The 26,584-nt window shown below is 35.0% G+C and overlaps 1 protein-coding gene across 1 annotated transcript in view; it reads left to right on the top strand.

Moving 5' to 3' along the window:
• The first annotated feature begins 1,481 nt into the window (after positions 1 to 1,481).
• LOC149795068 (protein FAM184A-like) overlaps positions 1,482 to 26,584 on the top strand; it is a 64,286-nt gene continuing 39,183 nt past the window's right edge. Inside the window, exons 1-6 of the mRNA XM_089964771.1 lie at positions 1,482 to 1,625; positions 7,484 to 8,356; positions 12,127 to 12,247; positions 15,774 to 15,955; positions 18,358 to 18,564; positions 19,796 to 19,918. Of these exons, the coding sequence (XP_089820897.1) occupies positions 1,482 to 1,625; positions 7,484 to 8,356; positions 12,127 to 12,247; positions 15,774 to 15,955; positions 18,358 to 18,564; positions 19,796 to 19,918 (1,650 nt within the window). The remainder of the gene's footprint in view (positions 1,626 to 7,483; positions 8,357 to 12,126; positions 12,248 to 15,773; positions 15,956 to 18,357; positions 18,565 to 19,795; positions 19,919 to 26,584) is intronic.

Below are 26,584 nucleotides of genomic sequence, written 5' to 3'. Positions count from 1 at the left end.
ATGTTTTTATTACAACTGCTTCTATGTATGTACGTAATTTATCCATTTTATGTGACTAATTTATATTTATTATCCTACCTACCTACTTTCCTAACTATATTATTATTATTATTATTATTATTATTATTATTATTATTATTATCATCAATGGATTACTAGTTTTATAAACTGCTGCGTCTGCAATTACAATTTGATTCTTACGCTCTTGCAAATATTAAGATACGAATATGTTAATACAAGGAATGTCTATTTTATTGTATATTTAATGTAATTGTTGGTCTGTTAGTTATAATTTGTTTTTATTCCATTACATGCTAAAGTAATGTAATATTGTTTACTGGATTTGATATTATACAGAATAGAGTTCAGTTCTATTTGACCTGACTGTTTTTTTTAAAATATAAATATTTTGTTCATTTTCGATATAAATTAATAATAGAAACATTGTATCTAGTTGCTGACCTTGTTTCACAATCAGTGAGAGTTTTAGTAAACAACGTTTATTTTTAAATTAGAAGTTGGTTATTATACTTCTCAGAGTAAATATCATTAAGTTGAGTCAAGGTCATACCTGGACTATGTGACATCAAGCATGTATAAATTGATTAACAAACTTCGATTTTTTCGCTAGAAGGATGAACCCTTGACCCTCATCCGGGAATCTGTTTTGCGTTTGATTTAGTCTTATAACTGATGTTATGGTAAGAATTTTATCAGTCGTGCTTTAAACACTTTAAATTCTTGATACGTTAAGCTGTTTTATGTTGTGTCCAGTTTGGGCTGAGTTTTTATTTTCTTCAAATTATTGAATTTTAAGTGATTGTTTTCCCTGGAAAAACAAAAGTGTTCTGATAATTCTTGGACAAAGACATTTACTAGAATTTATACGGAATGCAAAAACTGGAATAATGTTTTCTGTGATTCAAAAAGAAACTGTTGACACATCAGTACAATGGGATTTTAACTGAGATTCACTTATAACTTTTCAATGATAAAATGATAAGACTTGTGTTTAATAATTCTTGGATTATTTTTGGATTTAATTCACAATACCTAAGTTCTTTTTTTTTCCCTTATTTTTAAAACTGTTTATTCTAGGGAAATAAATTATTTGCTAAATTTTACAAAGCCTGTTGTCTTCACTCTTTTCTATTACTTATTTTAAGAGCATAGGCTCGTAACACTATTTTATTTATGGATTTATCTATTGACATTACTTATCTCCCCTTTTTCCAAGGCAACGATGTAAACTAACTAGTCCCGGCTTTTTCAGCGTACTAATACAATATTTAGTGTGAAAATGTAAAGTCGTTCTCTTAAATGCTATTCTATTTTCATACACTTAAAAATATATATTCATTCCAAATCAGTTGCGTTAAAATTGAGCAAATATTACTGGAAAAATATATTCAAGGGGTTGCTTCTGAACTATAGGTTATAACGGAGGTTCTTATTCTTCGAAGGTAAATTGATCTAGAAAGATGGCGGCTTCTAAGACTGGGATGGCTTATAATTTTTTTCAAAATGGTAAATACGGGGGTCTTCCGCAGAACCTAGGCAACGACATGGAGCTCACACAAGATATGCATCTTAAGATGTCGAAAAAAATAGCGCAGTTGACAAAGGTGAGACTTTAACCATTACAGGATGGAAGTAAGCGGTGTCCCCTTCTGGTCTGAATTTAGTCCTACAACGCAAGACACATCACCCGATATTTTCGATATTTTTGTTATGTGGGGTGATGGCGCTAAAACAAAACCAACATGTGTTTACATTGTAGGACTAAGTCTGAAGGGTCAAATAATGATACGGCCATTGTCGTATCTTTCATTGGATTAGGATCAGTCGTTTGTTGAAATACTTTAATATACCCGCACCCCCCCCGAAAAAATAAACACACACACACACACACACACACACACACACACACAACAATCCAGAGTATTTGCAACTGTTACTATTCTTGTCTCTGGCAGTATGCACAATTAAAGTACAAACAGCTTCCCGCCCCTTAGTACATAACGTTATTACACAGTCTGTGCACATTCTTTTGTACAGCATCTGTGCCTAGGATTTGGGTCTCTAACATCAAGGGTTGGAACCCTGGCCAAGAGATTGTTCTCAGCTACATTTTGCTATTCTTTGTCATTACTGCATATGTTCTGTTAATGGATAGTCAGACTTTTTGGTAAAGGACAGAGAAATTAGCACATAACTGAGCTACAGTCACAGCTGGATTTTACGTTTGTATGCCAGTTTTCTATTCTAAGGCTGTCTTCACAAATAGCGTCAGCATCTATACCTTTAATACATGTATTAAGATATTCTTCCCTGAGAGCTTATTTCTTAAACTTAAGTGGCAGACTTGTCAGACACTGGATTAGTCATCGGACCATTTCAAATATAAGCACAGGAAGTAAGTTAACTGTTTTTTATATATATTTTATACATTGACCACCATGATAACTTACCGTGTTAGCAGGAGATTAAGTGTGTGAAGCTGCTTACTAAGCAGCCTAGATTTTAGTCTTGTGGTATCTGCACCTGATTGTGAATAGAAGAACAGGTTTTTTTTATTTTATGGTTTAACCACTGCCATAAAATAAAAAAAACCTGTTCTTCTATTCACAATCAGGTGCAGATACCACAAGACTAAAATCTAGGCTGCTTAGTAAGCAGCTTCACACACTTAATCTCCTGCTAACACGGTAAGTTATCATGGTGGTCAATGTATAAAATATATATAAAAAACAGTTAACTTAACAGCCCCCCCCCCATTACATCTATTTACTGTGGACTATTGAGAAGTTGTAATATACTGTGTTACATAATCAATCATAAATCTATTTACTGTGGACTATTGAGAAGTTGTAATATACTGTGTTACATAATCAATCATAAAATGTTGACTTTGCTAACCTAAGATGTGTCTGATATCCAGTTTTTTAAATTAATGGAAGCTTTGTTTAAAGTAATATCTTTGCTTTACAGCTTACTTTGTAAATCATTGCTGGAGAAATATGAAATTATAATCAGGAAGAAAAGTTTTATGAATTATTATTGATTATAAGAAATGCAATTCATTTTCAGTGCAAGTTTAACACTTTAGTTATGTATCCTAATACAGTACTGTGAATTGCAGGAGTTTCACTTTAGCATCAGTAAATTTTAACAAGTCTAAATTTCAGCATAAAAAGTTTGCAAAAAATTTTTTATTTTAGGTGTCTGATTTTTAGATAAGCCATTGTGAAAAGCTATCAAGGTTCTTAATAGCAAGAGTCCCTGTTTCCGGGTTCTGGTCTCTCAGTTTGCAGAGCTTGCTCTTTAGTTTTCCATATGCTGGATCTTCATTTTGGTCTGATGACCATTTGGTATACAGTGTATTTTTAGAAATGGAAAAGCTCAATGGCTCCAACTGTAATGTTATTTGTTATTGAAGAAAAACTGCAGAAAGCATTCTATACTATTTATTAAAAACCAGACATCAGTACAGTTAGGAGAGGGAGAAAAGACTGCCCAGAAAGTATTTTTCCCATGGAACTTAAACCCTACTGCTGGTCCATGTTATGTTCAATTATAAAGTATCTTTTTGAAGTTAATTGCTGCTACCATTTTCAGCAGATGTACAAAAGCACCACTTTACACACTATTGGTTAGTTGGCGTTACATATTAAGGGAGGCAACAATGAAACCCAACAGATGTTGCTAGGACAAAGCACTGAAATATCTTATCATTCCGCCAAAGTGTAGATAGGGTTAACATATTGGAATCTTGGCTAACAAAGATGGAGAAACCTTGAAACTTTTATCTTGGCACCATTGCAAGAAATTTCGGTTGAAAGCATCCTTTTTGACCCAGATTTCTTGCTCTCAATCAGATGTTACTTAGAGTGATTTCAGGTCCACTTGAGCCATTTTGTTTAAAATACAGAAAATAATATGGCCCTGTGGTTCTGTTTTCAAAATACATTGTATTACAGAGTTCTGGATTTGTAAAGACAAACAAAATTTCATCTGATAGCTTTTTTGTCAACATAATTGGATTACATATTGCAAAGACAGGTAACATGAATCACTTGCAACCATAAGAGATGTTCAGATAAAGATATGTATTAAGACATCATTCACAGTATTTCTTACAAACATTGGTCCATCTACCCACTTTATTACACAGGAAAGTCATAAAATGGTGACTACTAAGAACTAACCCCATTTCTGGAACTATAGTCTTTATGGATAGTCATTTGTACATACAGTATATACTCATTTATAAGTCAAGTCAGACTGCAGAGAGCATAGAGCCTGATCTGCCATAGCATAATGCACCTGCAGATCATAGTTTATGATGTTTATTTTACTGATTACTCCTAAAAAACTGCACAGAACCAGATAATAATAATAATAATAATAATAATAATAATAATGAGGACTTTGTATAGCACCTAATCGTTAGAAGCTCTAAGCACTTTACAACATTAGACAACACCTATAACATAAAAAAAACATATATAATAATATGATTACAAACAAACAAAAACACAATGAAATTAGAAAGCATAAAAAACATGCTGAAAATATTTAAGGTAGGAAACATTATTAGGTCTTTAAGTTTGTTCGTGCAGTTGAATTAAGTGAGTTTTAAGAGCACTCTTAAAATGGGATCACTGTGTCTTCGAGTCTAAGTTCTGTGGGCAATTCATTCAACGTTGCTGGGCCCTGGTATGCAAAAGAACATTGTCCATATGACTTTGTTTTCATAGTGGAAATAATGAGTATAAGATTTGTCAGAAGAGGAGCATAAGTATCTTGCTGGTGTGTTCACATGGGTGAGGTCGGTTAGGTATGTTGGACGGAGTCTGTCAGTGAAACACAGTACAGAGAACAAATTATGTGTTTCATTCTGGATCGAATGGATAGCCAGTGTAGTGTACAGAGCAGCGGGTGTGTGTGCTCTGATCGTGGTACTCTTAAGTATGATGCGAGCAGCTGTGTTTTGAACTTTTTGAAGTTTCTGGAGCAGATATTGAGATGAACCAGACAGAAATGAGTTGCAATAGTCCAGTCTTGAAAGTACTAATGAACACACAAGTGTTCTAGTGGCATCAATTGAAAGATAATTGCAAATGGAGCTCTTGACATGTTGGTGCAATGTGAGAGTACTGTCCAGAGTAACACCTAGGTTTTGTACTGAATGTGTGAATTTCATGTTGGTGTTGCTGATATTTATTGTTTGAGGTAAAGGATGTGAATGAGAAAGTCTTTATGTTGTGATCAAAATGGCCTCAGTTTTATCATCATTCATCTGTAGCTTGTTACATGTCATCCATGATTTCACATCAAAAATGCACCTGTCTACACCTTGGATGGTAGCATCAACTTCAGTTGGGTGGCTAGATTTGTACCTTTGGGTGTCGACAGCATACAATTGGTGAGACACTGGATGATGATCTATGACACTTGATAGTGGCTGAGTGTATAGAGTGAGTGAAGAGAACAGGTCCAAGAACAGACCCCTGTGGAACACCACAATATAGATTAACTGGGCTGGAGTGTATTCCATTTGCAGACACAGTTTATGTCCTGTTGACCAAGTAGGACTTGAACCACAGTAAGGCTGTATCATGAATGCCAAATACATGCTTGAGACAGTGAAGTAATATATCATGGTCTGTTGTGTCAAATGTTGAAGACAAATCAAGGAGGGTGAGGACTGTACTCTTTTTGCTATCCAAAACAGAGAGAATGTCATTAACTGCTTTTAGGAGAGTAGTTTCATTACTGTGGCAAGGGCAATATACAGATTGTACATTGCCGAAAAAGACTGTTGAATTCAGATAAGATACAAGCTGGGATAGAACAACCTTTTCTATGATTTTTTATGTGAATGGGAGATTAGAAACTGGGCAGTAGTTCTTTAAATCATTATGGTCTAGTGTTGGTTTCTTAAGCAGAGGCTTTACAATGGCAGTCTTGAAAAATGATGGGGATTTCCCGGATGAGAGAGAGGTATTAATAACATCAGTTAATGAAGGCAATACAGGATCTAAGCACTTAAGCAGCAGTGATGTTGGAATTGGATCAAGTGACTTTGGTGCATTCTTCATCACGATTGTATGTACTAAATCCATAGAGACAGGTTCAAATGCTGCTAATGGTTGCCGCAGAAATTCTGTATCCCAACTGTATGGTGATGACAAGTCAATTGAAATTGTGTTGTCAAGCTTATCTCTAATGGTTTGTACTTTGTCACGGAAGAAATTTGCAAACAGGTCCGGAAGGTTGACAGGAGAGAAGGTAGATGGAAGTAGTGTACATTTGTTCCTTGACATTAGCTAGTTATTAATCTCCAAGAGCTCTTTGCAGCTGGAACTTTCCATGATCTTTAAGTTAGTACTGTAGTGGGTTGATTTTGCTGCATGGACTATGTTTGTGACGTTCTTCTTAGCAGCTTCATAGATTTGCTTATGAATAGTGAGTATGGTGAAAAGCCAAAGCCTCTCCGCTTTACAGTGGTCTCTTTTAGCAATACGAAGCTGGTCCCTAACACTGCTATACCATGGAGAACACTTTTGAATTGATACTCTGCACTTGGTGGATGGGGCATGTTTGTTGAGCAATGAATGCAGGCTATTATCGAGTTGTTCTGCTGTACAAGGTAAGCAAGTTGTTAGATTTGCTTGGATGTCATGCATTAGGGTGGTATAGGCTGAACAAATGGACTGACCTTTGTTCCAGTGTGAGTGTGGTTAGGACTAGTTTAAACGATGTGTGGTAGAAATTGAAAGTTTTGGCAGCAAATTATGCGACATAGATCTAGGTTTGTGCAGTTTGCAGTTGGACTCTTCTTATAAGCAAGTACATATGGTATATTGTATATAACCTGCATTTATGATATCTTCATAGAAAAAGTTTGACAAAAGTGTGAACATGAATTAATTTACTCTTTAAATTCACTATTTTGTGATTGACAGTATTCTATTGACCACTTTGAACATTGACCGCTCAGATGGTCTATTGGTTAGAGCGTCCACCTCGGATGCAGCAGGTCATGTGTTCGATCCCCGGCAGAGTCATATCAAAGACTTACAAAAATGGTACTATCAGCTGCCTCTCTTGGTGCTCAGCATTGAGAGGTTAGTGTTAGGAATGGTCAGCCTGGCATCCAGATAATGTAACTGGGTGGGACATCATGCTACATGTCTGCTGCATGATGCCCCAGTGCTAGGCATCACTATAAACTGCCACACTGCAGACATCGTAGCAATATGACTGAAAAATTGTTAAAGCTACATGAAAAATCCAAATCACACACACACACACACACACACACACACCCACACACACACACACACACACACACACTTTGAACATTATTTAAAGGTCAATGTGACCAAATTAAATTTTATTCTTTCTGTGTGACCAATTAAATTTAATTCTTTCTAAGTAACCAATGACATTTAATTTTTTCTATGAATCTTTTCAGGTCATCTACGCACTGAACACAAAAAACGATGAACATGAAAACATTGTGCAGATTCTTAAAGAGCAGCATGAGGAGGAAGTACAGAAAATCTTATCTGAAACTAAGGACAAAATTGCTGTTTATAAGGCCAAAATTGATGCAGAATCAGAGGTGCGGAAAAGAGTTCAGTCACTTGAAGAATCTCTTACAGATCATGAGAAGCACCGAGTTCGTGCCATTACAGAATTTGAAAACTTTAAAAGACAAGCTGCAGAAAGAGAGAACCAATTAAAAACAGAAAATGCACAAAAAATACTTGAACTTTCACAAGATGTTTTGAAAGCTAAAAGAAACTTTGAAGAAAAGATAAATGAATTTGAGAGATGGAAGAAAAATGTAAATGAAGATAAAGAGGCTGCTTTAAATGAGCTCCGACGGGCACATGAAAAAGAAGTCAATGACCTGAGAAATTTTCAACATAATCAGAGTAGCGACTGGTTAAATGAAGTCACCAAATTGGAAGATAAATATAAAGTACAGATAGAGGACCTAAAGGGAAATTATGAAAAACTAATGGCAGAAAAAAATAAGCTTATGGAAGATTATGATTTGAAACTTAGCAAGGCTCAAGCATTTTATGAAAAAGAACTTGAGGCATTGAGACAATCACAAAATCAGACAGAAGAAAGTGCGTATAGACTTTTACAAGAAAGACAAGAACAGTTACGGAAAGACTTTGCAGTGCAGGAGGCAGAGTTAAGAAAGCAGGTTGACAGTCTCGTAAACCAGCTCACGGAAAGTGAAGACCTAGCTGCCAAATACAAGAGAGATTTAGAACAGCTTCTATCACAGCTTCAGAACAAAGATCAAGCCTCTTTAGAACTAAGTAGACAGGTAAGCACATGAACTCCCAAATTGGGTCCATTAGAAGCTGGTAGACAGGTAAGCACATGAACTCCCAAACTGGGTCCATTAGAAGCTGGTAGACAGTTCAGCACATGAACTCCCAAATTGGGTCCATTAGAAGCTGGTAGACAGTTCAGCACATGAACTCCCCAATTGGGTCCATTAGAAGCTGATAGACAGTTAAGTACATGGAGGCAGAGTTTAAGGACTACACAATTTTGTCCATTCAGAGTTGATAGACAGGTAAGCACATGGAGGTATAGTTCAAGGACTCCCAAATTTGGTCCATTCAGAGTTGGTAGACAATTAAGCACATGGAGGTAGAATTCAATGACTCCCAAATTTGGTCCATTCAAAGTTGGTAGACAATTAAGCACATGGAGGTAGAATTCAATGACTTCCAAATTGGGTCCATTAGAAGTTGATTGACAGGTAAGTACATATTGGTTCCAGTTTCTCATCAGTTTTTTCACTATGGAGATAGATGTGGTCATGAAAAAACAGAAAACATGACTTGTGTACATACTAAAGTCTGTTTTTGTGTGATTTGACTATTTAATTTTAATACATTTGCCCTAGAATATATCCAAGCATTTTTTTTTCATATTTGAAATATATTTTAGGGGAAATCTTTATCAAAATTGTATTGGACTTGTTTACAAATAGTATGATTATATATGCTATAGACATGCCTGATTCAGTCCATGTGTCTGTCTGTCCAACGTGTTTGGTTTTGCTGTGACATTTTAGCTCATTTGTACAAGGTAAATGAGTGCTATTGTACTACCCATGGCATCAACATGCACATATTAAATTCATGTACATATATATATGTACAGCCTAACTGCTTCTTAAGCATTCTTTCTTTATACAGTCCTAAGTTCAGAGCAACAGTTTCAAGTAGATTTCATGGCACTTACACCCCTAGGGATGGGGGAGAGGGGACTAACTTTGAAGTTATATTTACATTATTTGTGAATTTCTGGTTTAATTTGTACACCCTGTATTCATATTGCTATACCTGGAATATGAAACTTGGTGAGTGGGATGTATTTCGATGACTACTACACCCTCATCACAAAAGTAGATCTGTGTGACCTGTGGTTCATGCTTTTCATTATGTTTGGTTACATTTGGGGTTTTAAGTCTGTTTTTCACTGTTCATTCTTGAACCATTAAACTAAATTATGCAGCTTGATGAGTACTACACATTTATGACAAATGAAGATCAGTGTGACCAACATTTCACATTTTACTCAGTAAGATTAGGTTTTGCAGTTGGCTCATGACCACTGTTTTTTTTTTGCATGTTGTCTAATATTGTCCTACCTAGAATCAGGAAATTTAATGAGGTGATATGTCTAAACCTAATTGTAAAGATGGGTCACTCTCACCCATATATTATACTTTGTTGACTTTGTTAAAGTTTATATTTGAAGTTCATTTTTCAGACTTTTTCACTTTGAAATAGAGAAAGTTGTTGATAATATGCATCTCTGTTTGTACAAGTCCCTACAGACTGGTCCAGTAGCCTTAGTGGTTAGAGCATCTGCCTCAGATACAGGAGGTTGTAGATTTGAACCTCAACAGAATCATACCAAAGACTTATAAAAATGGTACTAACAGCTGCCTAGTTTGGTGCTCAGCATTAAGAGGTTAGTGTTAGGACTGGTCAGCCATGTGTCAGGATAATGTGACTGGGTGGAACATGATGTCTGCAGCATAGTGGTCCAGAGCTAGACATCACTATAAACTGCCACACTGCACACATCATAGTGATTTGACTCAAATTGTTAAAGCTACATTAAAAATCCCCAAAACAAGGACACACACTCAACACTCCTACAGCAAAGAACTCTATTTAAACTTCTAATGTTTGGGAACAGTTTTAGTGTTTATCAGTTTTGCGATGCTTTACTTGTTCTTTCCTATGTACAGTAATGAAGCTTGGTTAAGGGATGCATTTTTACACACCCTTGTTGCAACAAGAGTTTGCTGTACATCATGTTTTAATGATTTTGGCTGAATGTGTAAAGATTATTACTTGGATACTGTTCATGTCAGAGTCATGACTTGGATAAGGTGTTAGCATTTAGCTCAGGACCAAATAGAATTTTGCTTGCAGTTGATAGTAGGAAAAAATATCTGTAAACTTTCCATAGTCAAAGAAATGGTCCCACCCTAGAACACTGAAGATATGTTCCTGTTTGATTTGCTTGAATACAGTAATACAAAACAGTGCAGTCAGTGCTTCTGACACTCAGTTAACTCACCCTAGAACCACTGAAGATATGTTCTTGTCTAATTAGTTTGTATACAGTTATAAAAACAGTGCAGTATCACTGCTTAAAACACTCAACTGGCCCACCCTAAAACACTGAAGATTTGTTTCTTTTTTATTAGTTTATATACATTTGTAAAAACAGTGCAGCATTGGTGTTTCACTCAACTTGCCCACTCTAGAACATTAAGATATATTCCGATTTGGTTGGTTTTATATACAATTATAAAAACTGTACATCAGCAGGTGTTTAAGACACTCCACTGACTCACTCTGGAACACCATAGATATGTTACTGTTTGATTGGTTTGTATACAGTTCTTAAGAACCTCACGTACATGGACCACCATAAGTTAACACTTTGTCATAACATTTGGTTTGTTGGACTTCATTCCTTTACTAAACTGTGAAAGAAGTCATTCTTCCCATTAACCATCAGATGCTGGAGCATGCGTGTATTGCAGTGCAAATTGAATTAATCTATTTTCATAGCTTTGAGAGTTTTGCATTAAGTATAGTGATGTTACAAGTGTTTGTCAGTAGAAATTAGTTAGCATAATATGTGTTAGTAGTTCAGGGTATTTTATTCTTGTATACTGTGTTCATTCTGTTTGTTTGCTGAGGGACATATGGAAAATTAGCACATGCTGATTATGCAAGACTATTATCCCCATGCTTTTAAAGAAATTTGGGAATATTATGGCTGAGTACATCTATTTGTATGATCACATCTGTTGAAGCACCTCCTGGACTGCTTTTGCTATACACATGAAACTTGGATCCATGAGAGTTCTATGGGTGTAGATTGTACCAATATGTTTTGGAATTTTGATCATGCTGTTGATGCATAGTTTGAGGGGTAGGTGTGAATTTTTACATAAATGTTTGTCTCTCATGTCAGAAAATTGATGTATTTATTAATGACACAAGTGTCTGGGACCTCTGGTAAATAAATTAGGGTTTTTTCCTAACCCTTTTCCAGAGACTTAATCCATGAGTCATAACAGAATACACTATTAGTGAATTTGAAAAAAACAAATTTATGTAACTGATATTAACTTCAAGTATATGTTTTATAAACAGATTGTTTAGTTTTTATTACTGGTTTTATTATTATTGCTATTTAAATAACCTTTAAAATATGTTCCATTAGCAGACATTGATGATTTTAAGGTGAATTCTTAAGACATCTGTAAAATGTCCTGATAGTTAAGTCATGAAATATATTGTTTTTATTTGAATGAATGAATCACCACCAGAGAATTTTTGCCACCTCAAGTGGTTAAGTAAATACTAATGCTAACATTGCTCTAATAGTCATAATAATAATAATAATAATAATAATAATAATAATAATAATAATAATAATGTTATTATTATTAATAATATTACTGGTATTATCATAATAATAATAATAATAATAATTAATATTATTATTATTATTATTATTATTATTATTATTATTATTATTATTAAGTTACAAGAGACCAAGCAACAGTCCATGGATGCTTTAACAAAGCTGAAGACTGTAGAATCAGAACTTGCTGCAATGAGGGAAAGGTGTGCTGAACAGAGCAATGAACTTCTAAAAAAATCAGGTAAATAGATAGTCACCTTCTTAACCAAACCAGAGTAAAGTCTATTGCCACAATAGTGGGCCCTTCTTAAAAAGGACCTTATCACTGTTCTGCTTTAGAATGGTACTTACTTGAACCTTTTTGTACACCTGCAGGGTTCTCTCTTGTTTAGAAAATTATTGGCCCTCGCAATGGGCTAATGAATCACTTTTCAACAGTAATGAAAGAAATATATAAGCAGGAATAACAATGGGACATTTAAAAATGTAGTGGTCATCTGGAAAATTGATGGACCAAACAGATATCATATTTGAATTGACATATAGAGACCCATTCAAAAGTGAATTCACTTTAACTGTATTTGATGTGCTATTTTCTGTCTTGCAAGAAATTGACAGTGGCCAGTGGAATGCCATCTCTTCATTATAGAATGGGTGTTCTCAGAAGTGTGATACCACTATACTGTTATGACATTTTTGAAAGAAAAGGCAATTATTGTTATTTTGCTTAATTAGATGTGTGTGCATGAGCATTGTTGAGCACCATTCATGATAGAGATTCAGACCTTGGGATATGTTTATGGGGGTGGTGGATGTATGTTAAGATATTGTTACAACCCTTAAGGGTGGTGGTGTTTTAAATAAGTTCAACTATAAACTAAAATATAAGAATTAAATAAGAATTGGTGTGTGTATGTGTGCTTGTGTGTGTAATTATCCATCCAAGTGTCAAAATATTTGAAGAGGTTTCAAAGGGAGCCCATGGTTGTGCACCAGATACATACAGTTGTTGCCCCTGAATCACAACATTGAATTTTTTTAGATAACAATATATATATATATATATATATATATATATATATATATATATATATATATATATATATATATATATAGTGACCCCGCTATAACGTGCTCCCTTATAACATGAATTCGGGTAGAACGCGGTCGTGGCGTGGCTCCTGAAATTTCACATACATGTATTTTTCTTGTGCAAAAAAAAATATAATCTTAAGAAGTACGAAAAAAACGTAAAATGTTGCTTATTATTTTGGGGAAGAGATCGCGTACGATTGTTGTTGTTGTTGTTGGGTTTAGCTCCATTTTTCAGCACACGATAGCTATACATGGTGGCCAGTGTTATTGGTGGAGGAAGAACCCGGGAAATCCCCAGAAAGAACCACTGACCCTCGAGAAGCTACTGGCAAGCTTTCTCACATACCCACATTTGCTGAATCCAAGACTCGAACCCACGCAGACAGAGGTGAGATGGCAGTGATCCGTAACGGAGAGTGCTTTAGACCAGATCACATATGAATAATACAAGATGATCGTGGCTTGGCTCCTGAAATTTTAGATGCATTTTTCTCGTACATGAAAAAGTATTTTTTCTTCTTAAAAGTAAGAAGAAGAAAAAAAATGCATTAAAAGGTTTATTCTGGGATCACGTAGGTCTTTGCCAATGTCGCAAGCTTGGATTGTTTTTCCTAACTGGCTGCAAAACATGTCATGTGCCTTTTTTATTTATTGGCGACATTGTTGGCTGTTTAAATTTTTTTTATACAACCATTGGTTAGGAGTGCAGAAATTCAGAGGTCAAATGAAAGGAACCCGGAAACTGGATATAAAATGCACTGAAATGTATCTATTGTTACATAAACAAATTTTTTGTCCATACTGACAAACCATCTGAACAGTGCATTGTTATATCATAATCCACTTATCTTGACATCTAACATGAGTTCTGTATGTTCTGAAATATCCGTTTTTTTTTTTGTTGTTGACATTTCTGGTAATGGAGATCAACCGGACGAGGCATTGTCTCGTATTCTATCTTTCATTGGAATTTCGGCCACTCGCTAGTAATTAATATATTTACAAAGACTGACATTTGTATGCGGTTGGTAAGTAAAATTCCTCTTCTTTTCAGGATTACATCCTTCAGAAAGCTATCATTTTCTGTAATAATCCCAGTCATCAGAACACCTGTTGTCCATTGACCCTTTGTTAATTTTCAGATGCATGCGTGGAAGGCAGCATCACGCTGCTACCACAAGTGTATAAAAAAAAAAAATACATCTTACTTATTGGCTTATTCAGTAGGCATGGAGGGATAGTAACTAAAATAGTCTAAACAATGGCCAAATCCTTTTTAAAAATGTACCCAGATAAAATAGTTTCCTGAACTTTCAAAGGAAACAGATTACCTTTGAAGCACCAACTGTTATGAAAACGTACTCATCAAATGAAAAAAAATACCAGTCTCAATCATATCATGCAACACAATTATTTGATGTTGCCACCACAATAAGAAATGGGCATTCATTTGGTTCTCCAAATCTGTCCTTTAGAGGTGACTTCAATAGCACATGTACCCTTCATCAAAGAAAGCCAACTATAATCTTTCAACAGTAGCAAAGAACTTTTCTTCAAAGGAAGTCAGTAACAAACTTAAATAAAAGTGATGGAATCTGGTGGATTTTTGCATTTTCCAACATGAGTGAAACACGTTAACTGTGCTGTGAAAGTTTCCTTTTTGTAGGGAAAAAGTTTATGCTTATGAACACTACCAACGGCGGCTTAAAACGCAAACTAACTTTTTAACGACTTGGAATGTATTTTAAAGTAAATGTGTTTTGCAATCTTTACTTGACTGTGTTATGTTTATCCACTGAATTCAGACCAATATAACCTGTTATAAAATTAATGACTATTTTAAAGCTGTGTGTGTGCATATTTTCGATGGAATCACTTGTTTTGTGGATTCAATGTATATGATGAGGTTCGCAGGTGAGTACACGGTGTTGATACTCTAGTCATGCTATACATTAGACATTTATAAATAAACAGGATTTACGTACCAATTATGTACCAGTTCATGGTTCTCTAACTAAAGTAAACTGTTATATTATGTCTTTGCTGTTTTCACTACAGGTGCATTTCTCATTCAATATGCATCAATTTAAGATGGTAACTGTGCCGACAAAGCACGTATTTTACCATCCACATTTATTACTCCCACCCACCCCACCCAATTTTTTTGTGGTGGTGGGGGGTACATTTTCTTCAGCTAACTGCCTTGGTTGCATATAACACGGCTTGGTATATAACGCGGTCAGGTTTATGGCTCTCAACTACCGTGTTATAGCGGGGTCACACTACACACACACACACACACACACACTTACTGGGCTTAAAATAACTTGATGCTATTGGTCATGGATTTTAATATGGGTGAGACAATGCTGGGGTTGAGGGGATATGTGTTTTATATTATTCTAGTTTTTGTGTGTTTTGACTTGATGTTTTTATTAAGGTATTAAGGGATTCTGAGTACATTCCAGAAAGAAGATTGCATTATTTACTTACAAATGTATTTGTAATTTTAATGGGAAAATATTCAGCCAAGGCAAACAGAATTTTAAAGGTATTTGTTTATTTATTAAATACTATCTCACATTGTATCTACTATTTGTACCTACATGTACCTACCTACCGACCTTTCTACTTACCTTCTTAGATTGTTCTGTTCTATTCTTTTAAACCAGGTGTAATTGGGGAGCTAGAGGCCACAAAATTACAAAACCAGTCTATAATAACCAGTCTCCAGATGGAATTATCAAAAATAAAGGACAGATTGGTTTGGCTAGAGAAAGAGAGGAAAGATCTGGAGAGGCAAAAGAGTTCCCTGAGTGAAAGTCAACAGTCTCAACTCAAAGCATTGGAACGGGTAATTTTATTTCTTCTTTTTGATCATTCTGTAACATGATGGATGCTATTTGAACAAGATAAAGCTGGTAAACTTTTAAATCATTCTTTAGTTATGTTATATGCAGTTTTCAAAGGATAAAGCTGATAAACTTTTAATCATTTTTATGCTACTACGATTTTATATGAAGCAGTCATATACATGTACTGTTACCAATATTTGTCCATTCTGTTTTGTTAGGTCAGAGGTATAAATAATTTGAAAATCCATGGTAACATTATCTCGTGTGTGTGTGTGTGTGTGTGTGTTTGTGTGTGTGTGTGTTTCCAATGATGATTTTCTCTTTTCTTTTACTGGAATAGTTAGAATGCATGTGTATGTGTCTGTGTACATATATGTGTTTATGTACATGTGTGTGTGCATGTACATGTATGTGTCTATGTACATGTGTATGTATCAGTGTACATGGATATGTCTATGTACATGTGTATATGTCTTTACATGTATGTTTCTATATACATGTGTATCTGTTTGTGTACATGACTTTTGTATATGTGTCTGTGTACATGTCTGTTTGTGTATTTGTATGTGTGTGTGTGTGATTGCACAAGTCTTTGCCTGGAGATAAAACCATTAAGTAGAAATCTTCAAAACAATAATTGAGATTATTTTCTTAACTGCATTGTGATTTAGTTTTGAAATTTCGTTGGAATAAGAAAAGTAATACATCTGTAAACAGGTCTAAAGTTATTGTAATAAAAAGTCCTACATGAGCAATCACATTCATTATATTGGACATGAAATTGTGTTTTTTTAAAATCCACATTAATAGCGCAGATTCTAATGATACACACCGGAATAACATAGAAAAGGATTGTCAGTCCTTCTAATGGAAAATGTGTTAGAAGTCTGCACTGCAATTCATTTTGACATCATCATTTTATAGGTAATTAACAGAATAAGACAAGCAAGTTCTACTTGCGTATAATATCTAACTTCCCTACTGAGGGAAAGTGTCCCAAGAGTCTACACTCTTACCTAAGCAGCAGAAGATAACTAAACAATTTCCTTTTCATGATGTTGTCTCTTTATCTGTCAGTTTTCTAGTTGTTGGGCCACCCATGACCAGAACTTGTGTATATTTTATGTTTATGAGTCTACCTAATTATTATGTTATTGTTAATCCGATACTGTTAATCTAGTGCCTACCCTGTCAGGTGAATGAAACATTCCACCAGGGACTTTTGTTTATGCAAAAACCATTTTCCTGCAGGATAGTAGGGTATTCAAAAACAGTTATGATTGGTTCGATTGTTTCAACATAACGTATTTCTTAAACTCTATTCAACAGCTAGAAACATCTTTCACATGCCCATTTCTTAATCAGACCAGTGAGAAAGCATGATACTAGATGATAGGCATTCAGTGTGTCAAGTTGATGATGACAGAAAGTGCTACCTTTACGCTGGTGTGTTGATGACAGATACATATGTGAAGGTCTTATTTCTTTAGGAAATCAATCCTAGTTGCTGGTAGTATTGACTGTAATTATTTAATCAGACAGAATTGCTGACATCTCTTGATTATCATGGCCTGTTACCAGAAACAGTCATTCAGTTCTTAACTAAGGGCCAGTTTAACAGTCATGTGTGTTTTGTTGGAAGATACATACAATTTTATTATAAATTTTAACATAATCATTTTTTGATAATTGATTTTGTTTGCCCATCGTGACTAAATAGTTGCCTGGCATTAATTTTTCATTGCCCCTTTAATGACTTTCGGTATACATTCATTACACCCTCAGTCTATTTTGCTCTTTTTCACATATGCACATAAAATTGGTATGTAAATGCATGTCAGGAAGAGCAACCCTTCCATCATAAAACTAGGTCACTCTGACCTAATTTTTAAACTTTAGTGATTTCGTTATTTTCAGCCATTTGTTTGTTAAATCCTCTTTATATTTAATCCTGTTTATCTAGACTAATCAGTATCTTACTGATGCATGGGTTTAAATCCTGTCCAGACCATGGCTGTTTTGACCTACCTCTGATGGCATTTGCCTCAACAACATAAATACTCCATTCTGCAGATCATTGACAACTGAGGAGATACATGTTGGCAAGCCAACATCTTGTTTTTGGGGAGAGGAGCATCATAAATCCATACAACAGGATAAGAGTTGTAACTTTGACACTCTTTCAGATGCCTCAGCATTGGATTTCTACTTTGTAATTATTTATGATCTTTTTAATGAGATGAACACTCATTTGATGTCTAGGATTTGAGATGGGCATATGATTTGCAATATAGCTTTTGTCCTGTGATAAAACAGGAAAGTATTTAAACCAAAAGATAAATCTCAAATCTTTGCTAACTTAATAAATTTAAATTGCACACTCACTTTTTATTGAACTTAGGCCCTGGAGGACATGTCTGTGGAGAAGCAGACTTTGAAAGAGAAGCTGGAGCATGAAATTGAGAGCTTGAAGAACCGATCCAGTCAGAGTGAGAAAGATAGGGAAGACAAGCACAAGGCAGAGATAGAGGAGTTGAGAAGACAGGCAAAAGATGAACTTCATGCAGAGAAAAAACGAGCTGAAGACCGTCTTCTTGCCACTAAGGAGGTAAAATGACTGATTGGTAATTATGAGTGGATGTGAAGTAAAAACTGTGGAATATATATATGAAATAAACTATTCATCAAATCATGGTCATAACTGTATGGTTTAACAAACTATGGTCAAACTGTATGTGCTAACAAACCATAGTCATAACTGTTTGATTCAACAAACCATGGTCAAACTGTATGTGCTAACAAACCATAGTCATAACTGTTCGATTCAACAAACTGTGGTCAAACTGTATGTGCTAACAAACCATAGTCATAACTGTTTGATTCAACAAACCATGGTCAAACTGTATGTGCTAACAAACCATAGTCATAACTGTTTGATTCAACAAACCATGGTCAAACTGTATGTGCTAACAAACCATAGTCATAACTGTTTGATTCAACAAACTGTGGTCACAACTTTATAATTTAATAAACCATAGTCATAACTGTTTGATTCAACAAACTATGGTCAAACTGTATGTGCTAACAAACCATAGTCATAACTGTTTGATTCAACAAACCATGGTCAAACTGTATGTGCTAACAAACCATAGTCATAACTGTTTGATTCAACAAACCATGGTCAAACTGTATGTGCTAACAAACCATAGTCATAACTGTTTGATTCAACAAACTGTGGTCACAACTTTATAATTTAATAAACCATAGTCATAACTGTTTGATTCATCAAATCATGGTCAAACTGTATGGTATAACATACCATGGTCATAACTGTATGATTCAGCAAACAACGTTTCATAACTGTTTGGTCAGCAAACCGTGGTCACAACTGTATGTTTTAACAAATCATAGACATAACTGTTTGGTTGAATAAACCATGGTCATAATTGAAGATTTTTGTGATGTTGCAGTGTGATTAATGAACCTATCTCAATACACCTATAATGTCCATTTTGAATACAGTTTTAAGATCTTTACGGAATAGTTGTTGCCTTAAAGAGGTGTAGTGTTTGGCACATGTTTGAAGTATAAGCTTTTGTTCAATTCTCAAGGCGTTTATTTTTTATGAAAGTGTTAAGTATGTTTTTTGTTAACAGCAATCAGATTTTGCTAGTTTGTAAATGTCTTTTCATGATGAAAGTATGTTACATGCATTTTTTAAAAGAAATGTTCACATGTATATGAAGTTAATATAACATAATGATACATTTTGCAATTGTTACAAAGTTTTGTTTATCAGGTCAGCATGGAACAAAATAAAGTTTTCATTGCTTTTTCAGGAGCTGACAGGGAAATATGTTAAAGAAATAGAAGAACTACAAAAGGAGAAGGAACAGCTAAAAGCCGAATATGAAAAGGTCAGGTCTGAACTTTCTTCCAGACTTCAGTCAGCAGAGGATGAGGTAAACAAGTCTTACTGCTTTTTTCTTGCACTTGTTCACTACAGTGGTCTCCCTCTTATAGCAGCAGGGAAGTGGCCTTCTAATGAGTGTGTCCATTCTAGAGGGGGGTCACAAATGAGAATAGTAAATACATATGAAGAAAGTAACAACTATATTTAATTCTAAAACATTTGATATTTTTATTTAAGAATCACATACATGTTGTGAAATCAATGTGACACAAACTGTTTCATCAATTTCCAAAGAATATTATGAATAACGGTCAATATAGTTTTAAAATTGTGTTTATAATAATGTTACAGATCACATAATCTTTCACCAGTAGACACTTCACTTCAATACAGATGTTACCAAGAACTCTTAGGCTTGAAATATGTATCCAGTTTCATTTGTCCCATGCTTTCCACTGGTTTTCTTTTGTCTTATTTAAGAATGTCATGTGTTTTCGTAATTATGTCCCCAAGTTCAACATTGTTTGTTGCAAGGCCATAATCAATCAATTCTGTGGAATGTAACCATGCAGTCTGCAATGTAATGCACTGTTTGGCTGGGTTTTGATTGTCACATGTTGTTTCACTCTCATAGTCACTTTCCTCATCCTGGCATGTTTCACTGGAATTTCTAGCACCTTCTGACATTAATGACTCCCACTAATTGTGTTCTCTGTAGCTAATGCATCATCAAACTGAACATAATCCTTAAGGGTTGTTCCAGGTGATATAAGTGGAAGATAGTCCTCTTTATCCCAGTTTTCCTTCTCTGCCTTGGGTACAACTGAAACCTCTCGGAAAAATACACATTTCCGAAAGCACTTTTGAATCGTCTCAGCTGTCACAACATCCCATGCTGATGTCAGCCATTAGATTGCATCCAGCAGAGTCACCTTTTGTGCTATCTCATTGACTGTCTGGTTTATCCCTGCATCGAGGGGCTGAAGTTCTGAAGTTGTATTTGGAGGAAAGTATGAAACCTTGACATTTGACAAATCGAGTTTTGGGCGTGCAGCACAGTTATTGAGGAAAAGCAGGATATGTCTGTTCTGCACTTTCATCTGCTGATTTAGCTTTTTGATCTAAATCTAATATCTATCTTGTCATCCATGCTTTTCTGTTTGCCTCTATGTAACTCTCAAAAATGTCCAGCTATATCCCTTGAAGAAACCTTGGATATTGCAATTTTCCAATCACAAGTGGCTTCAGTTTCTCACCAGAATAACTATCGCAGAGCACAACTGTTAAATCTCTCCTTTGCTTTTTTCCCACCTTTACACGAGTCCCCATCTTCTACCAGCAACTTTGTTGGTAACATTCTAAAAAACAAACCAGTCTCATCAAATTAAAAATATCCTTGCTGTCATATCCCCTACATCTGTCATTCAGTTTTTTGCTCCAATCTTCGACAACTTCATTATTGACATCAGCTGATTATCCACAAGGGACAGAATACTTAATGTTGTGTCGAACTTGAAATCTGTACAACCATCTGTTACTTACAGTAAAGTCAGCATTTGTTGCCTTTTCTTGGATCATTCGACTGGTGAGTGTAATGTTCTTAGCACAGGCAGTGCAAAACCATTCAAAAACCTAGTCATTAAAATCAGTGTACAAACATCTTCTGGCTCTAACAATCATCCTTTTTCCGTCATTTCCACCTTCCCATTTCTGCAGAATTGTTTACTTATCTTTCATTTTTCTGCATTCAAACAAAATGTCATGTGTTTTTTAAGGAAGTGATCTTATTGTGTGATTTTTTTGGTCAGAGACTGGTTCCCAACTGTTTTTACATTTCTTTACACTAAGTGAGAGAGCCAAAACAGCTTTGCTACCATATTAACATCATGCAAATTTGACCTGAACAACAGCACCTCATGGCCGTTAGGTTTTGTAATCTTTACAGTTATTGTCTGACAGTAGTAATAGCCGCTAATTATCAAAGTGAACAAGTTCAACATCTTACTAAGTGAAGCCATAAAGGCTATTAAACCATTTTCCTGCTGACTTGTGTATTGTACATCAATACTGCCACTTCTCAGCTGTTGCTACTGTTACAATAATTGTAATCTTAACAATTATCGCCAGCAATTATCAGAGTGACTAACACGGCAGTAAGGCTAATCAGATTACATGTACTTACCTTTTTGTATGGATTAAAATTTGAGTCTTTGTCGGCTTTTTGGAATAAACATTGCTTCTCATGAGGTGTAAATGATATAATATTAACCATAATGGTACATGTTTTTTAGTCAACACTTCTTTCAGTAATGAAAACCTGACATCGGGAAACAGAAATCGGATTACTTAACACAATTTATAAATTAAATATTGGTTCTCGAAAGATATTTAAATAAAATGTGGCCGCATTTGAGGGGTAAGTTTTATATTTTTGCACTATTATGCTGGCCACTGGTAGTGTTAGAGGTGTGTCTTTTCTGTGGGGTACTTTTGAACACAAACTCGTCGGTGCCAAGGGATTCTCGCCATAAGGAGCGGATGGCCACTGGTCAGGGGGCTGTTCAAGAGGGTGACCACTGTAATTCATCCAGGGACATGGAAGATAATGGGTTCCCTTATCCTATCACAGATGATAATAATAGTAATAAATGTGTTTATTTATCAAGGGCAACTGATTTGAATTCAACTTATCTCTCTAAGCAATGTATTATTTACAACATTTACAAATTATTACACCTGATATCCTCATAGCATGATCAATCCACAACTCAAGCACTTTCCTTTCTACTTCCATAGTAGGTCTCTGACATGCATTGGGCCCTTTCCTTTCTGTTTCCAATGCAGCCCACTGGCATGTATTGAGCACTTTCCTTTCTACTTCCACTGTAGTCTACTGACAAGCTTTGATCACTTTCCTTTCTGCTTCCATTGTAATCTGCCAGGCATGTATTGGGTATTTTCCTTTCTGTTTCCCTTGTAGTCTGCTGTCATCCTTTGAGTACTTTCTGCTTTTATTGTAGACTGCTGACATGTATTGAGCACATTCATTTCTGCTTCCATTGGAATCTGCTGACATGCATTTAACACTTTCCTTGTTGTTTCCATTGTTGTCTGTTGCCATGCATAAAGCACTTTTCTTTCTGCTTCCATTGTAGTCTGCTGACATTTATTGAGTACTTTCCTTTTGCTTCCATTGTATTCTGCTGACATACTTTGATTACTTTTCTTCTGCTTGCATTGTAATCTTCTGACGTGTATAATGCATTTTCCTTGCTGCTTGCATTGCAGCCTGCCGACATGCATTAAGCACTTTCCTTTCTTTTTCCATTCTATTCTATTGACATGCATTGATCACTTTCCATTCTGCTTCCATTATAGTCTGCTGACATGCAGTGAGCAGTTTCATTTCTGCTTCCTTTGTAATCTGCTGTAATGTATTTGGCAAACTAAGATTGGTCTTTGACAACTAAATGTGCCAACACGTATTAGGCTAAGTGAGGCTTTGTCCTTGACATCTAGATGTGCTGACTTGTTTTAGACAAAGTGAGGGTTGGTCCTTGACATCTTGATGTATTGACACATATTAGATAAAGTGAGGATTGGTCTTTGACTTTTAGATGTGAGTAACATGATACATTGTGAATGCTTTGATTGCTACTTGAATCATTGTTCATGGAGTATACATATTGCTCATAGTAATGCTTGTATGCTTTATAAATTTAGTTATATCCAACATAACTTGATCACATTTTATGAGCAGATGACCTGCTGTAAATCAGTTGCTGTATTATGTTGAATCCAGGTTAGAAGGAATAAAGACGTAGCAGTCAATTTTCCCCCATAGACATCATCATCATAAACAGTTCTTTTAGGTTTTTGGTTAAAGATTTTCCTTTGCTTATATTTCTTAAACCCCATGGTGGATTTTCTCCATACTTTGACTTGAAATGAATCATTTAGAAGCTAAGACAATTTATTCTGTGATATGCATGCATGGTTCTTTGATCTTGGGTTTAATGTCAGTCTTTGATAGTTTGCAATAAGGTTCTGGTTAAAGTTTTTTAATTTTTTAATGATTATATTTCCTAAAGCGCTTGATGGATTTTCGTCATACTTTGCAATAATCGTTATGAAGCTAAGAGAATTCATTTTGTGGCTGGTTCACTCAGCCTTTTGACTTTGTGGTCAAGGTCAAGGTCATGCATTTTACAGCAATGCTTAGATCACTGGCTCAACATGCAGGCCTTGGCCATTATTGTGTTGATGTGTATGTGTGTGAGTACAGTAGAATCTTCTTTGTCCAGTTATATTTAAGGAAATGAAAACAAGGTGAAAGTTATTAAGATATTATTTGACCAGTATCATTTCTGTTATGGTCATAAAAGGAAAGGGAATGGTAACAAAAAATTTGGATAGACTTATGCAGTAATTTTAATTACTGGGATTTATTACAAATTTATTGCACATTTTTTTATGTTTTCTTATCATAAACATGCAAAAAAATAATGCCTTATTGATACCTCACATGCTTCTGCTTGTTATTTCTAAAGGGTACAGGGGAATGATTAAAAAATTTCTATCACCAGAAACTATACCTTATTCTTCAAAAGAAATGATCAAGTACAAAAGTGAAGTGAAAATGATTTTTTCTGTTTGTATAGTGCTTGCTAAAACTTACAAAAATGCTCACAGTGGATTTATTGTTCTGCAGAAAACTTGCACAATCAGATCTCAATATTCCCAACTTTTATGAATTTCTTGAGAGAAATTGTACATAATAACACTAACATTCAGCTCTTGAGAAAAATTGTATGTAATGACACTGTCATTCAACTCTTGAGAGAAATTGTATGTAATGATACTATCATTCAGCTCTTGTGAGAAATTGTATGTAACGACAGTCATTCAGCTCTTGAGAGAAATTGTATGCAATGACACTGACAATCAGCTCTTGAGAGAATTGTATGCAATAACACTGACATTCAGCTCTTGTGAGAAATTGTACATGATAACACTGACATTCAGCTCTTGAGAGAAATTGTATGTAATGACACTGTCATTCAGCTCTTGAGAGAAATTGTATGCAATGACACTGATGATACAACTCTTGAGAGAAATTGTATGTAATGAAGCTGTCATTTAGCTTTTGAGAGAAATTGTATGCAATAACACTGTCATTCAGCTTTTGTGAGAAATTGTACATGATAACAATGACATTCAGCTCTTGAGAGAAATTGTACATAATAACACTGACATTCAGCTCTTGAGAGAAATTGTATGTATTGACACTGTCATTTAGCTCTTGAGAGAAATTGTATGCAATGACACTGTCATTCAGCTCTTGAGAGAAATGTATGTAATGACAGTCATTCAGCTCTTGTGAGAAATTGTATGTAACAACAGTCATTGAGCTCTTGAGAGAAATTGTATGCAATGACACTGACAATCAGCTCTTGAGAGAAATTGTATGCAATGAACCTGACAATCAGCTCTTGAGAGAAATTGTATGCAATGACACTGACATTCAGCTCTTGAGAGAAATTGTATGTAATGACACTATTATTTAGCTCTTGAGAGAAATTATATGTAATGACACTGTCATTTAGCTCTTGAGAGAAATTGTATGTAATGACACTGACAATCAGCTCTTGAGAGAAATTGTATGTAATGACACTGTTATTTAGCTCTGGAGAGAAATTGTATGTAATGACACTGACAATCAGCTCTTGAGAAAAATTGTATGTAATGACACTGACAATCAGCTCTTGAGAGAAATTGTATGTAATGACACCGACAATCAGCTCTTGAGAGAAATTGTATGCAATGACACTGACATTCAGCTCTTGAGAGAAATTGTATGTAACGACACTGTTATTTACCTCTTGAGAGAAATTATATGTAATGACACTGTCATTTAGCTCTTGAGAGAAATTGTATGTAATGACACTGACAATCAGCTCTTGAGAGAAATTGTATGTAATGACACCGTCATTTAACTCTTGAGAAAAATTGTATGTAATGACACTGATAATTCAACTCTTAAGAGAAATTGTATGTAACGACACTGTTGTTTAGCTCTTGAGAGAAATTATATGTAATGACACTGTCATTTAGCTCTGGAGAGAAATTGTATGCAATGACACTGTCATTCAGCTCTGGAGAGAAATTGTATGTAATGACACTGTCATTTAGCTCTTGAGAGAAATTGTATATAACGACACTGTTATTTAGCTCTTAAGAGAAATTGTATGTAATGACACTCATAATTCAACTCTTGAGAGAAATTGTATGCAATGACACTGACATTCAGCTCTTGAGAGAAATTGTATATAACGACACTGTTATTTAGCTCTTGTGAGAAATTGTATGTAATGACACTGATAATTCAACTCTTGAGAGAAATTGTACATAATAACACTGACATTCAGCTCTTGAGAGAAATTGTACATAATAACACTGACATTCAGCTCTTGAGAGAAATTGTATGCAATGACACTGTCATTTAGTTCTTGAGAGAAATTGTATGTAATGACACTGATAATTCAACTCTTGAGAGAAATTGTATGCAATGACACTGTCATTCAGCTCTTGAGAGAAATTGTACATAATAACACTGACATTCAGCTCTTGAGAGAAATTGTACATAATAACACTGACATTCAGCTCTTGAGAGAAATTGTATGTAATGACACTGTCATTCAGCTCTTGAGAGAAA

The sequence above is a fragment of the Sinohyriopsis cumingii genome, chromosome 7 (assembly GCF_028554795.1).
Source record: "Sinohyriopsis cumingii isolate HCF-2022 chromosome 7, ASM2855479v2, whole genome shotgun sequence".
In the NCBI taxonomy this organism is placed as follows: Eukaryota; Metazoa; Mollusca; class Bivalvia; order Unionida; family Unionidae; genus Sinohyriopsis; species Sinohyriopsis cumingii.
Note: the sequence above shows the minus strand (reverse complement) of the source record. Positions and strands in the feature narration are given on the sequence as shown.